The sequence below is a fragment of the Hydra viridissima genome, unplaced genomic scaffold (assembly GCF_058129835.1).
Source record: "Hydra viridissima isolate aposymbiotic clone 2 unplaced genomic scaffold, HvirCarnegie_v1 scaffold_13, whole genome shotgun sequence".
NCBI lineage: Eukaryota > Metazoa > Cnidaria > Hydrozoa > Anthoathecata > Hydridae > Hydra > Hydra viridissima.
In genome coordinates, this window is record NW_028324312.1 from 2,340,827 (window position 1) to 2,355,668 (window position 14,842).

Consider the following 14,842-nt stretch of genomic DNA (forward strand, 5'->3'; position numbering starts at 1 on the left):
TACGGTATAACCGAAGACTTAGTATGATCAGTTGAATCAGAAACTATGGCAAATGTTTTTAGCTCAATGTTCCAGACTGCAAGGGTCATGATAGAAACTTGATTTTGACAAAAATGAGCCGCTTGTGGTTCAATTTGATAGAAACACCTAGCGTTTTCAGCCCAGTCAACTTGGATTACCGCAATTTCAGAATTAACACTCATCGAAAACTCCTTCAGTTTCTTAAAAATTGTTGATTGGTTTTTCTTTACAAATGCGTGTTTAACGAACTTATCACGCATCGCTGATATGTGTAGGATGAGTTCTGTTACCCCAGATAGCATGAACACGTTGGCCCGACGTCGGCACGACGTAGGTTTTTACAGCGGCCGATGGTTGTTTAATTACGTCGGACCGACGTAGTTTTTGCTTATCGGAATGATGTCATCGGGCCGACATAAGTAAAACGACGTTGGGCCGATATATAGTAAAATGACATCGGGGCGAGATCAGTAAAAATACATAGTTCCGAGATCAGTAAAAGGACATTAACCCGCAATTACTAAAGCGACTATTATTCGTAGCGATTGTAAAATAGAATTGGAAATAATCGAAAAATACATATTAAAACGACGAAATAATTATTTGTTTTCATTATTATCTTAAATATTTTTTATACAATTAATATATATAATAATATAAATAATTATTATATATATATTAAAATATATATATTAAAATATATATATTAAAATATATATATTAAAATATATATATTAAAATATATATATTAAAATATATATATTAAAATATATATATTAAAATATATATATTAAAATAAATAATATTAATAAAATATAATATTTTGAAGATATTTTTTTGCAATCTTACTAATTGCGGCAAATTGTTTTTATTCCTCTTCTACAGGATTTGCAACTTCGTCGTTCAAATCAAACTCTAGTCTTCCCCGCTTTGCGCGACCTTGGCTCCTATCTTTGGCGTTTCGAAGCCAGTCCTTCACTACGTCTTCTACTTCAGCATCTGTAGCTTTTTTTGTCAATGGATTGATTCGAACTGCATCTAATAAAACAAAACAAAAAAAATCTATAAATTTCATAAAGTTCCTTGTTAAACTTAACAAGCGGAACTTTTTGCCATAACTATCGAAAATTGGTTTAAGAAGCAACGAATACATCAATGTTAAACAGTCATTGCAACATCTTTTCTTTTGTTTTAAATTTTTAATACATCTAGACACTGGCGCACTCTCGAGTTCCTAATAAACGTCACTCCCCCCCCCCCCCTCGTTTAATAATTTTGGAATATTTTTCCCACCCAAGCTTATAAAGACCCCCCGTTTAATAATTTTTACTTGTTATTAAAATTAAATTTATATCATAGACCTAAAAAAAAAACTGTGAAAATCGGCTTTAAAATCAAATATGCCACTCACAGATAAATACAAAAACGTTCAGTGAAAACAGGCTTTAAAAATCATCGAACTTGGTTTATTTCTCACCAAAGTTTAAGCATATTAAATTCTATTGAAATTATGATAAAACAGCTGTTAGAAAATGTGCACTTGACCGCAAGCCGCGCTGGAATCAAATAGTTTTGTTCGTGTTTTGTGAAAAAGTTTTTAATTTGAATTTATAAACTGAAATTTTTAAAAAAAAAATTAACACCAACCTTTTTATTCCTCCCTCCCCCCACCTGTTTATTAGATTTTTACAAAAATTCCTCCCCCCACCCCCCTTCCTTGTATTCGGCACTCGAGAGTAGGAAGGTCTATAAAGTTATGGTGGCTAAAACTGAAATTAAGGCATTATGCATATATTTCAATTTTAAAAAATGCTATAAAATATTATGCATTAGCGATTAGGGTGTCTCAAAAAAAAACTTTTTTTGAAAATTAATGTGTGGATAAATAAGTTCGTTAACATTATATATAAGTAGTTGATAGTAAAAATTTGAGCTCTCCAAATCAACTCTAGGGTAAAGAAGGTGATATTAGGCAAAATCACTATATATTAGGAAATATTAGGGTAACGCAAATTTTTTTTTTCAAAAATTCAAAGCGTGGAAAAGCAAAATCATTTTTATAATGTATGAGTAGCTAATAGTGAAAATTTCAGCTCCACAAATCAACTCTAATGTAAAGAAGGTGATTTTAGACAATATCCTAGAAAAAATCCCTATATAATATATATTATATATATAAAATTTCACTATCAACTACTTTTATGTAATAATAATGAATTTACTTTTCCACACGTTGATTTTCAAAAAAAGTTTTTTTTTGAGACACCCTATTAGCCATTTCTTTAAATTGTATAAAAAATATAAGTTTAATAATTACCATTGACAATTTTTCTTATCATAAGGACTGAAAATGCATGTTTTTTCCCATGTCCCATGAAATTTAATTCGCAAGCTAAAACATTAGTTATCAAAGCTGTTAAAACTCTCCTTGTAGTATCTTTAATGTTGGCACCACCAATGACACCAAGATAACTAACCTAAAAAAGTAAATTTACTTTGAACAACATTTACCAATTTTATAAATCTTAAATATATATATTTTTAATTTGTTAAACCATGTTTAATAAAAGTAAATAATATTCATACCAACATTTGCTGTATTGCAGATCCAGAAGATACTTTTCTTAGTCTAGCTTCTAAAATTTCCATTTGCTGCCATGATTCTATCGGCAGAATAACTCCATCTGGCAAACTTTTTTCAATATTTATATTTTTCTTTCCAAATCTATTCAGAATTTCCTGTTGTTGTACTTTTAGCAAAGTTACATCAGCTTTCAACTCCTCAAGAGATCTAAATAGCCTTTCCAATTGTAATTCTAAAAGAATCAATCATTGTTCATTAAAATAAAATAATTTTTCTTTAGATATTGTTCCAAAAAAAAATTACCCCCAGTTGTTCTGGCAGAAGCATGTCGTAGGGGCTTTGGTAATAAATCTTGGTCGAAAGAACCACCTAACAAATAATTATTTAGTTTGTATTTAATTATTGAGTCACTAATTTTAATTCGTATTAGTATAACCTTTTAGGGTGTAATTTCAAAGTTCTTTTACAACCAGATCCGATTGTAAAAAATTGCTTAAACTCTTTAATAATATCATAATTATTTAAGATAATTTTATTATGGAAACCCACCTTAACCACACAATTATGGAACCATGAATGTTAAATTTTTTAAAATAAAATAAAACATTTAAATTTTGAAAAAAATCATTTCAAATATTTGATAAAAGTAAACATATTACAGTTTGGAGATCTGTATAATGCACAATCACTGGGTTGCAAGCTAAAGCTAGCACCCTCGTTGATATATTGTTTTTCACGTTGATATTGAGTACCTGTACAAATGATTAATAATTTTAATTAAAATGCTAAATTAATTATATATTCTCATTATATTGTAGCAATTAAAATATAACACATGTTTAATGTAACATTTCTTATTGACTAGATACAACTTTTAAAATGTACACCATTATATATATTAGCTGTGTTAGATGAAATTCTTTGAGCTTTAGGTTTTTTGTTAATTGCTGACAAACTTTCACAATTCTTTTCAACTGACCAGTGATCATCTAAAAACAGTTCTAACATTTATTTGGGTTAAGTAAAGGGCGATTCCATGTAAAAACATCCAGGGCATGCAATTGAGCCCTGATTCGACAATGTTTTAATTTCTGGTTAGGAAAGACAACTATCCAATTTTTTGTAATAAGTCTATCTATACTATTCATGCAACTTTAAAAAAAAATGAATAAAATAAAATCTAGCTATATTTGCATTTTGTAATTTTACTCGCCCCAATAAAATTATGATAAATGCCTAAATTTTCGGTGTTAAGTTTTTTTTCAAATGTTCTAAGTTGTTTTAGTGGATTCCTCATCCCAAAATATGTATAAGTATACAGTTTCAGCTTTTCATTCCACACAGAACAATGACAAAGTCCAAAATAAGTTAATGTAAATTTTAAATAGCTATATCTTTAGAACCAGTTGGAATTAGATGATTAAATTTTATTCATAATTTATTAAATCTTTAAGTGGTGCAAAAATCAGTAAATTCAGAGACTTAAGGTTGCATTTGCAGAAAAAATTGGATGTTTTCACGTGGAATTGCCCTAAACTAATAAACAATATAATTTAAATCTAACATTTTGAAAAACTCCAAAAAAAGTGTAAACATGTTTTTGCATGATTGTATATGCATATAGTATAGGGTAAAGTGAGGTTAACTGGGTACAGTTTTTTTTTTGGGTGATGTAATTGTAACAAATTACTGCTTTTCAATATTTTTTCTGTTCATAACTATGAGAATATTAATATTCCATCTAATAAATTCAAATGAATTAGTTAATATATGCTGTGGCCTTTTAAATATTGCATTTTTTAGACATGTGTCCCGTGGCCCAGTTAACCACAGTGACGGGTTTAACTGGGCCACCCTATGGGGTTGACTGGGTACATACTAGTGAAACTACAATAATATTAGTTTTTATTTTGATAATATATTTAGTTAAGAAAGATAGAATTAATAAACAAAATAAACGTGATAACAATAAAATTATACAATAAAAAAAACACAAATTAGTGAAAAAATACACCTTCGATGTGAAAAAATTGTATGAATATTTCAACTATTAAACATTAATAAAACACTATGTTTACATAACAATGGAATAATTGGAAAAATCGAATTGAAAGGAATATAAATTGGCGAATCGTCCCGTTTCTCCGTGAAATAGAGGAGTTGGCAATTTTCGAACAATATCGGATGCAGGAACGAAGGTCAGCTCCTCATCTGTAATATAAAATTTTGTTGTCCTATTTTGATTTTTCAGCCACTTAACGCTAAAACCATCTTGCGTTTTCGAAATTATTTTGGCAATATAGTGCCTGCTAGACTTTTTCTTAGCTCCGTGCACCATAGCAAGCACGAAATCATCGACGGTTATGGGCTGGTTAAAATCATCCGTATCTTCTCCAGAAGATAATTCTGAAATATCCGATGAAGAATCGGCATACTCTACTTCTGATGATCCTTCATCACTGGACTCTATTAATATTTTACGCTTTTCTTTTCTTGGGGCAATGGACTTAGGCTTAGATTTATTTGCACGCATTTGTGCAGCTTCTTCCAATTGCCGTTTGACTGGAGTATCCGTTAAAACAGCAGACTTTCCTTTCTGCTTTGGTTTTCTGTTATTTTTACGCATTCCGGCTTTAGGGAATGGTCGTATTTGTTCCGGAGAAATAAGTTGACTGTCAGTTAGTGAGGTTGGTATTTCTATAGTGGTTGATACTGATGTTGAGGGTAATGTTGTCAATTCAATGGTTGTATCTGAAACAGTTGGATCTGGTCTATCTGTAACTGTTGCAGCTAAAAAATCTTCCTCTGTAAATATTTGGGAATCAAATGGATAGATTCCTGCTGCTTTGAACACTTGGGAAATATTCCTTGGCGTAAATGCTAACGGAAAAGCAGTCCCCAGTAATTCTCCTATGTCATAAATTGTGATTGGAGTCGCAGGATGGTTTGTCATCCAATCATTGCAGGCTCTGTTGTAGTGTTTTTTTAAGGGACCGAATACGCTCACATCCAGAGGCTGCAACTTATGGCTGCAGTGCGGAGGGAAGGTCAGCAACATTATGCCATTAGTCTTTGCATAATTCAACGCAGCAATACTTAAGTGGCTCTCGTGGTTGTCTAATAATATCAACTTTGGACTGTCTGTTGTAGGTCTTACGTGATCGACAAAATGTTTGAGGACATCAATAAAAATATCTGAAATCATCCATCCAGATTTTGTTGCTGCACCTTTTGTTCCAACAGGTGCGCCTTTAATCATGTGTTCCTTAAAAAACACTCTGGGAAACAGCAAATATGGAGGTATTGCAGTTCCTGTAGCTCCAACAATACAACATGCTGTAACCAAGACACCTCGTTCAGCTGATGTTGCCTGGCCAACTTGCTTTTGCCCCTTTAAAGCCAAAACTTTTACTGGTTTATGTACACTTGTGAGACCAGTCTCATCTAAGTTAAAAATGTCTTGTGCTTGTAGATTAAATCGGTTAATAACACCTTCTAAATTTGAAAAAAATGCTCCAACAATAGTTTTATTGAAACTAGTGCAACGGCTAAGACTAGTTTGTTCGGGGGTTCTTAGCGCCAAACTCTGTCGTCTCATAAATGAATGCAGCCATTCTATTCCAGCCATTTTTTCTTCTGTCCAATTACATTTCACGTTTTTGTTATTTGCTATGGCAAACTCAAAAGCTAAGCGACGAACTTGGGTAAATGAAAGTCCATGGTGCATGTTGACTGCATCTTGAATATATTTTTTCAATAGCAATTCTTCACTTGAGTTGAAAACGAGTAAATGTTCATTTGATGGTCGAAAATTAACCTTAACTCCATCAGGTGTATTTTTAACTTTGAGCACATACCTGGCTAATGTATTTTTTGGTATCTGATGACTGGCCGCTGCTTTTCTTATCGATAGTTCTCCTTTTATAATTTTTTCAGTTGCCGTTTTTAAAGCATCAATGGAATACGATCTGTGCGTTGTGGTACGTTGACGTTGACGGGGCATTTTAATTTAATTTATATATAAACTGGAATAAAAAAAAAACATAATTAGTTGATATAAATGTTAATTAAATGATTATATTAAATTAATTTTTCATTGGTGGGGTTAAGTGGGCCGTCCCATATAACCACATGAATAGCCGGCCCACTTAACCCCACTATATCAAAATTCATATTTTTACAAAAACTTACCAGTATTTTAAATATTTGCGTAATTTGTGATAATTATTCAAATAGGCACTATATTAAAGTTCAGAAATCAGTTATTAAAACTCACAAAACTTGATAAACACAGATTCTATCAACTTTCTAACGCTGCAGTAAAACAATACATGTAACTTCCAAGAACAACAAATGCTTAATAAAATTTTAAAATGGCTGCCATTTGCATTCAAAATCAGCAGCAAGTAGTGCCACCTAGTGGATCGTTTGGGAAACATCAATAAAAGCTGTGTATTCAAACTGCAGAAGTATGAACAGCCAGTGGCCCAGTTAACACCTGTACCCAGTTAACCTCACTTTACCCTATACTATATTTCAGTGACCTTTATTATTTATACTTTATTCAATAATACTTACAACGTTGATTATTATTAATACCTTGACTAGACGTAGGAGTAGAAATATGAAAACTTGAGGATAAAAATGAAGGTATGGAAGGTGGCTGTAACAATATTGGCTCTGTAGCTTTGACTTTAGTTATTGGCTGCAGATCATGATATACAAAATCAAGTTGATCAGGAAAGTAATTTATGGCTGCACGCTTTCGTTTTCCACTTTTTCCAACTTCCGCATCAGATATTTCTGAAGCCATATCAGATGTTTCCTCAGCAATAGCTGCTTTTTCTTTTGCCTTTTCCAGCGAGTCTATAAAAAAAGAAATTGTATATACATACAAATATATATATACACACACACATACACACACACACACACACACACACATACACACACACACACACATACACAAGTATAAAATTACCCGTTTCCATCATAATTCTAATTTTGTATTGCTTCCAATCTGCTTTTGGACTTTGCATGGTCTTCACAGCTTTGGAGATGGTCACTGAATTTTTTGTGTTAAGCCAGTGACAATGGGTTTTAGAAGGTGTAATCCATGACAATGGTACTGCCTCCACACTTTCGGACTTGCCACAAAAAACAACGACAGCAAACATGATATTATTTAATCAATTTACTTAATTTATTGATAATATTGCTTCTATTTTTAAAAGTTATATTTGACATTTTATACATTTATAATTAATTTGTAAATTTTTGTTTATAAATTCATAAAAAAAATTATAAAATTTGATTAAAATATTATGAAATTTCAAACAGATTATAAAATTTATAAATAAAAAATTGCATTTAATTATGTATGAATAATTTGTACTTAAATAAATTATAAGACACTATATAGTAAACTATGTAATATAACCCTAACGTTAAATTGCCGTTAAATTTATTATAAAAAAAAAGATTATTTAATATTATAAATATAATAGCATTTACAAATGACTAAAAAAATACAAAAGTGGTTTTGTTAAATAAATTTATTTTGAATGTAATAATGGAATTATGACGTATCTTTCATTATCTTCTTTGTAACAAATAGGGATGCAAACAGATTTTGATATAATGTCCGATCCTTTTACTGTTTTATAATGGGAAGTACCACCACTAAAACCACCACACATTATTCCAATTCTTGACGAAGGTAGAGGATATTTATAAAAATCTGAAAGATCTTGAAACTGTTCAAGAACAGGAAAAGGTCCGCTCTCATTATTAAAAATATTACGAATTCAGTAAGGCTTTTTATCATTTAAAATAATGCAATTATCAGCAGTTGAAATTGTAGATAAATACATGTTATTTATAGTAACAGCTTCGTATTGCTCAAAACTCCTAAAACGTTTGTCTTGAACAATACCATTGAATTTTCTTTTATGGAGTTTATCACTTCCTAGTTCACAATGTTTGACAACACTTTTAACATTTTTTTTCTCTTTCAACCTACGTGCAATCTGTTGCAAAGGATAACGAGGTTTTCTTACTAACCGTTTTATATTTTTTAAAGCATTTTCAAAAGGAAATGCAGAAAAGTTATCAAGAGGCCCATATTTATTAACATCTGCTTCCAAGTGTGTTAATGAGTGCACATTATAAACCAACATGCCATTACCGTACAAAACTTTTAAATTAAGCACAAACGTCACGTGCAACTGATTAGCATAATCACATAACGACTTACACATTTTAGGACTGCACAAAATATTAATTGAAACAGAAAATAACATAAAATTATCATACAATCGCTTGGGCAATAATCCTTCTAAAGCAACAGGACCAGTATAAAGAAAAAATTGACGAAATTCAGTTGCCTTCCACATGCGAATTTCAGACAATGCTCTTGGCTTTCTAACAAAATCTCTAGGAATACAGGAAACCATATGTTGAAGCCTTTTTGAAATTAATAAAACCGTCTTACTATCTAATCGAACAGCTAGAGGCCCTTCTATCCAACAATACAACAATCGACGCATTACTCCTAAGCATACTAAATGCATGTAATCTAGAGGGAAACAAGATACCATGCCAAATTTTAAAGCAATTAATGGAGAATGCACCTGTTGTAAATGGTGCTCTTCATTGCACATTTCTTCAAAGCGCGCATCAGTTCGTAATCTAGAATTTACTTCAGGAAAAGTCATTTTACCAATATGTTCACCTTCCTGCTCGCATTTCTCGCATCCAAAATATCCACAACACCCCTTTACATTTTTTAAATATGCACGGGCAGGTGCGTCACAAACAAAACTGTGAATATTGTTAGTATAATGAACATTGTTTACATGAAAACCAATTTCTTTTAACTGTTTATATTCTGTTATAAAAGATTCAAGATATTCCAACAAACTTGGTGGTTTTGAAACACCACAATAAATACCAACAACAAATGGGTTCTTTAAAAGGGAAAACTTTACCAAACAGAGAATTGGCCACATTGAAATGTTCTTGCTCTTAAAGAGAGGTATACCATCCACATTAAATTGCAAATCTATTTCCATTGGTGTGTTTGGTATGCCTCCACTAATAATTAATTCTTCCAAACCTTCTTTAATACCAGAGTGGAAATATTGACCACCAGATGGAAGCTCACGAACTATGGTTGTTACTGGGGTCTGAAGTATTGTTCTACCATCACAGGGTAAATTGCTGTGATACAAGCTTAACAACTTCAATAGGGCTGTTAAAGATGCAATTGTAATTCCATACTCTAGAGCCCATTGACGCAGATTCTCTTTTAAACATCCTACTTCAATCTCACTTTGATTATCAGACTCACTACATTCTGAACTGTTATAAACACTTGAGTCATCAAAGATTTTATTATCCCAATCAAAATATTCATCACTATTATTATCTGAATTTTTTGTTGCAGTTTCAGCCATTCCAGAGTCAGAACTACAATGCTCAAATTCAGTTTCTAGAGAAATTACAGATTTATTATCCGAATCATCTGAATATTTGCAATTGCCCATTGCCAATGCAACTTTTTTTACAATATCACGCCGACGGGTCCAGTATGATCGTTTAGACATCTATATATGTTATTTTTTATTTTTTTTATTTATTTAACCATAAAATCAAAAATTACAAATTTAATTATAATTTACAAAGTTAGGTTTGGTGTCACTCATATAGTTAAAAACTAGTCAATAGAGTGACACCTTATTAAAATAAACCAATAAAATAAATAAAAAAATATTAAAACTAGGAAATAATAAAGAAAGTAACATTAATACAAGTAATTAAAAAAAAAAAAGAAGTAATAAGAACAATAATGTTAAAAAAGTTGGATTCAGAACAAAAATATAAAGGTGTAAGGCTAAGAAAAATGAAAAAAAAAGAGAGAATAAACGGATGAGATAAGATAAGTGAGAAAATAATGATGAGAAAACAAAAATTTTAATTCACATAAGTAAAAACATTTCAAGAAACTTACGATTTATTTGTGTTGACTATTTTAACTTAAATCAATCTTTCGTCCACTTCTTCGCGTGATACAAACTGTTTTGTTTATCGTAAAACCACTTATATTAATACTTTTATAACATATAAATAATATATATTAATACTTTTATAACATATATATAATATATTAATACTTTTATAACATATATATAATATATTAATACTTTTATAACATATATATAGTAACTTTCATAACACAGTTTAGGCCGGGTGAATAAAAATGAGCATTTGCTTTTACTCAGTAAGCGGTCAGCTTTACGCGATTAAAAACTTCAGCAGTTTTGCTCATATTTTATTCACTTAAAGGTAAGCAATTTACTCAGTAATTGCTCAATTTTACGTGAATAAAAATTTAAGAAAAGCTCTTGAAGTTTTTATTCACGTAAAGCTGACCAAATACTGAAAAAAAGCTATTGCTCATTTTTATTCACCGGGCCTTTTGTTTTCAAAAATACGCGAAATTTAAGCAAATTACAATAGCGTCGTTAAAAAAGAAAAAGCCCTAAAAACTTATAATTAACTGTTTTGTAAAACTATTAAAACATCATTAACAACGTGCTCGCAAAATTATTGAGCATGGTTCACTTCCATATCTGATATTTTCAACGCCTAAACATAATAAAAAAATGTAATAAAAACAGTGAAAAAAAAAACAACGTAAAAACGTAAACTTAATTAAAAATAAATAGTTCGCAAAAATAACCAGTTTCACTTTCATTTTTTATACCTTTATACTCAATGCTTAAACGTAATAAAAAGTTTTAAAAAAAGTAAAAAACGAAAGAAAAAAAACTACAAAAAATTATATGTAAACGTAAAAAAAACGTAATAAAAAAAAGTTACAAATTAAGTATGCCGAAAGTCAAAACTGTAAAAGAAAAATTCTTGGCAAACTTTTTCCATACTTTTACTACTACAGCTTTTTCCATACAATACTACAAAAACTTACTTCTATACTTAATAAATAGTGTACACAATTAAAATATTTAAATATTTTAATTGTGTACACTATTTATTATGTATAGAAGTAAGTTTTTGAAACAAAAAATAATAATAATAATAAAAAAATCTACAAATAATTGAACAACGGAACAATAATTGTTCAGTTGTTTAAAAATTAACACAATATTGTGTAACGCGCCAACGTGCGTTAATTTTTCTAGTTTTCTCATTATATAATGAAAAATTTCTAGTTTAAACTAGAAATATTAACGCACGTTGGCCCGACGTCGGGACGACGTGTTTTATTTGGGTAGAATAGTTACATCAGCATAACGTAGGAAATACTATGTTTTAAATGTGCATTGTGGTTTTCTGCGTTTTGTTTACTCAATTATTGAGTAAACAAAACGCAACGCATTGGTCATAGGCGCAATCGTATGTGTACGGTTCACAAACAAAGTTGTTTATCATTTCAGATCCAACTTTGATTTAAGACGCTTGAATTGATTTTGTTAATGCATCTAAGGCATATCGCATATTTTCATGCAAACTACAAACACAAACATTGTGCGGAAATTTTGTAATTGATTTCACATTGCTTGGACGAAGGTCGCAACATTTGCTGAGTCCAATTTTTATGTGCTGATGCTTTTCCTAGAATAACTTGAAAGCTTCTTTTAGCGTATAATGTAAATGACTTATCTGAATATTGTTTGCTTTTCGGTCAGATAATTGAGTTCGAGTGACATCTTTTTTGTTTGGTGATATTTGGGAAACTTCATCTTCATTATAAAAGTATAAAAGTTTACAATTGCTAAATTATCGCTTTCAGAAAGACCATACAGCTTTGAACATGCTGGAGGTAGACCTGAATTATCTTTACAAGCAGAGCTATTTGAAAGAATAGAAAAAATTTCAGATTGTTTCTTCTTTGAAGTTGGTAGTGCTTTTAAATCTTTTTTCAATCCTTTATTAAACGTTTTTAAAAGATGAGTTTGGTCTTTGAGACTGATTTAAAAGTTTTCTTTTTAGAGCGCGACTTTTTAAAGCTCTAAATTCCGCTTTTTTTATTACGATTGGCTTTCAATTTTTCTCGATATCTCTTAGATCTTATTCTGGTCATTTCTTTCTTTTTATCAGGATTCCGAGAAACATAATTAGCTTGGTATTCTGCATAACGTCTTTTTTTTTACTTCTAATTTTGATTCCATTTCTTAAATGTTTATAAGAAAATTTTAACACAAATCCAATAATTTACTAATCATAATATAATTCCTACAGAAATGCTTAATGTTTAATGTTTAACGTCTTTTCGTCATTAGTTACTAGGCTTTGAAATAGCGCGTTATCTAAATGCACGCGGCCATTGGAGAAAAATCTCTTGAGCGAGTTAAAACTTTTTTCCTTTTGGAATTTAGTTATTAGTTTAGATATTATTACATAAAGAATCATATTAAGATAAATAATCGTTGTTAAGATCATATTATAGTTGAAGCATTTATATAAAAAATAGTTATATATACAATTTTTTTAGATAAAGTAGAAAGGATTTAAATTTTTATTAGAAAAAGTAGAAAGGATTTTAATTTTTTAAATCGTTTATATTTTGTTTGTTTTAGTTTTTCTTTTAGCAGTTTTATTTTTACTAGCAAAAAGCAACCCGTAATACGGTTTATGGTCGGTCTGTTACTTAATTTATAGTATTTTATTTTTTAGAAGGAAAATAGAGGTATGGATGTTATTTAAAGTTATACTAATGCTGTTTTCATAAAATGGTTATTACTACTTTGAAATTTCTGTGATGCTATTAACTATTTTTGTTCTTTTTTAGAAAATTTAGAAAAATAAATTAAAATTTTGTGCCAACACTGACAGCGCATGTCACATGTTAATGTATGTAAAGGCTAAATTTTGTTATGAGGATTACAGTTCTTATGAAAAAAAAAAAAGAAGAAGGTAAAGAGTATTGTTAGTAAATATATATTTTGTTTACTTTGAATCCTTTTAAATTTTCTTGCATCATTTTTAAAATTTTTGTTTGCACACGTTTATTGTTTGCTTTTTTGATATGTATGTGTATGTGGTAATAAGCGCTTTATAGTTGTTTTATCAATGTGTTTTTATAATAATGTAAAGTGTCTTTTTACTGTTTGTGTATGTGTTAATATGTGTTATATAATTGTTTTAAAAATGTGTTTAAATATGTATATAAGGAATATATTTAACCTTATATACATATTTAAACACATTTATTGTGTTTATAGTTGATACATATCTTTATATTATGTTGTTTCTGTGTTTTCAAAGTGCAGTGACTTGGTAAACATCTACCTGAAAATCAATTATTGTATTTTAGAGAAGGAGCAAATGGCTTTAGATTGTGCAGCTCAACGTGATACGTACCTAACGGCATGGTTTAAGTTAAATACTGAAAATGAAAGAGCACATTAATATTCTTATATAGACATTCCTTATCACTTTATATTTGATGATAAACATTGTAAATGGAAGGTTAGACAAAGGGGTGGTAATAAGGTGATAGTAAGAATGGATAAAGTTAATCCAGCTGGAGAATTGTTTTTTCTTAAACTGTTACTTTTGCAAGCAAAAGGAGCAACATCTTGGGAGGATGTGCGTACTGTTAATGTTATTGTCCTTGAAACGTTTCGTGAAGCATGTGTTTTGAAAGAATTGTTGACACTGAATGGCAGAATACTCTTTCTGAGGCGGTTTTAACACGAACGCCAAAGCAAATTAGACAGTTGTTTTCAATTATTTTGACCTTTTGTAAATCTGACAATCCTTTACATCTCTGGAATACATGCAAAGCTTTTATGATGGAAGATTTCATTCACCGCTCAATCCCACTTCTAATAACTGAACAAGCTACTCTTCATGAAATTGAAAAGATTATTAATCAAAGTGGTAAAATGCTGACTGATTACAATCTGCCTGTTATTGATGAGTTTATTGGCTTAAATCTAGAAAATTTTGATGAAAATATTCAGCAACTGAAATAGTAGAATTGTGTATAAACACAACCAGCTGAAATAGTAGAATTGTGTGTAAAATGTTCTTTGCATTGGCAATGGGTGCAGAAGTTTGCATTAACTGAAAAGATGAGAGTACAAGATGGGGAAGGTGAACTTTCCCAATGGCTACTAAAACTTGGGAATGGAACAATACCTGTCAAAGAGGAGGATCCTTTTAAAGGATGCATTAAAATACCAAATCAGTGCATTATTAGAGAAAATG

General features: G+C 30.2%; 2 protein-coding genes across 4 annotated transcripts; both read right to left on the bottom strand.

Moving 5' to 3' along the window:
• Positions 1-863: 863 nt before the first annotated feature.
• On the bottom strand, positions 864-7,861 carry LOC145180285 (uncharacterized). 3 transcript variants are annotated; one of them, XM_090070807.1, is made up of 8 exons: positions 7,587-7,861; positions 7,205-7,471; positions 3,493-3,594; positions 3,265-3,357; positions 2,909-2,974; positions 2,608-2,837; positions 2,339-2,498; positions 864-1,059 (listed from the first exon to the last, which is right to left on the bottom strand). In XM_090070807.1, exons 1-8 carry the CDS (start codon positions 7,780-7,782, stop codon positions 890-892), a joined length of 1,284 nt encoding a protein of 427 aa, XP_089926933.1. In that variant the 5' UTR covers positions 7,783-7,861; the 3' UTR covers positions 864-889. The 3 variants fall into 3 exon arrangements, 2 of the variants coding, with proteins under 2 accessions (XP_089926933.1, XP_089926934.1); XR_016446379.1 differs by having other exon boundaries at positions 919-1,059; positions 2,612-2,837; XM_090070808.1 differs by lacking the exons at positions 3,265-3,357; positions 3,493-3,594.
• A 286-nt stretch (positions 7,862-8,147) lies between these two features.
• On the bottom strand, positions 8,148-10,784 carry LOC145181775 (uncharacterized). The gene is made up of 2 exons (XM_090070806.1): positions 10,617-10,784; positions 8,148-10,212 (listed from the first exon to the last, which is right to left on the bottom strand). Exon 2 carries the CDS (start codon positions 10,210-10,212, stop codon positions 8,413-8,415), a length of 1,800 nt encoding a protein of 599 aa, XP_089926932.1. The 5' UTR covers positions 10,617-10,784; the 3' UTR covers positions 8,148-8,412.
• Between the last annotated feature and the right edge of the window lie 4,058 nt (positions 10,785-14,842).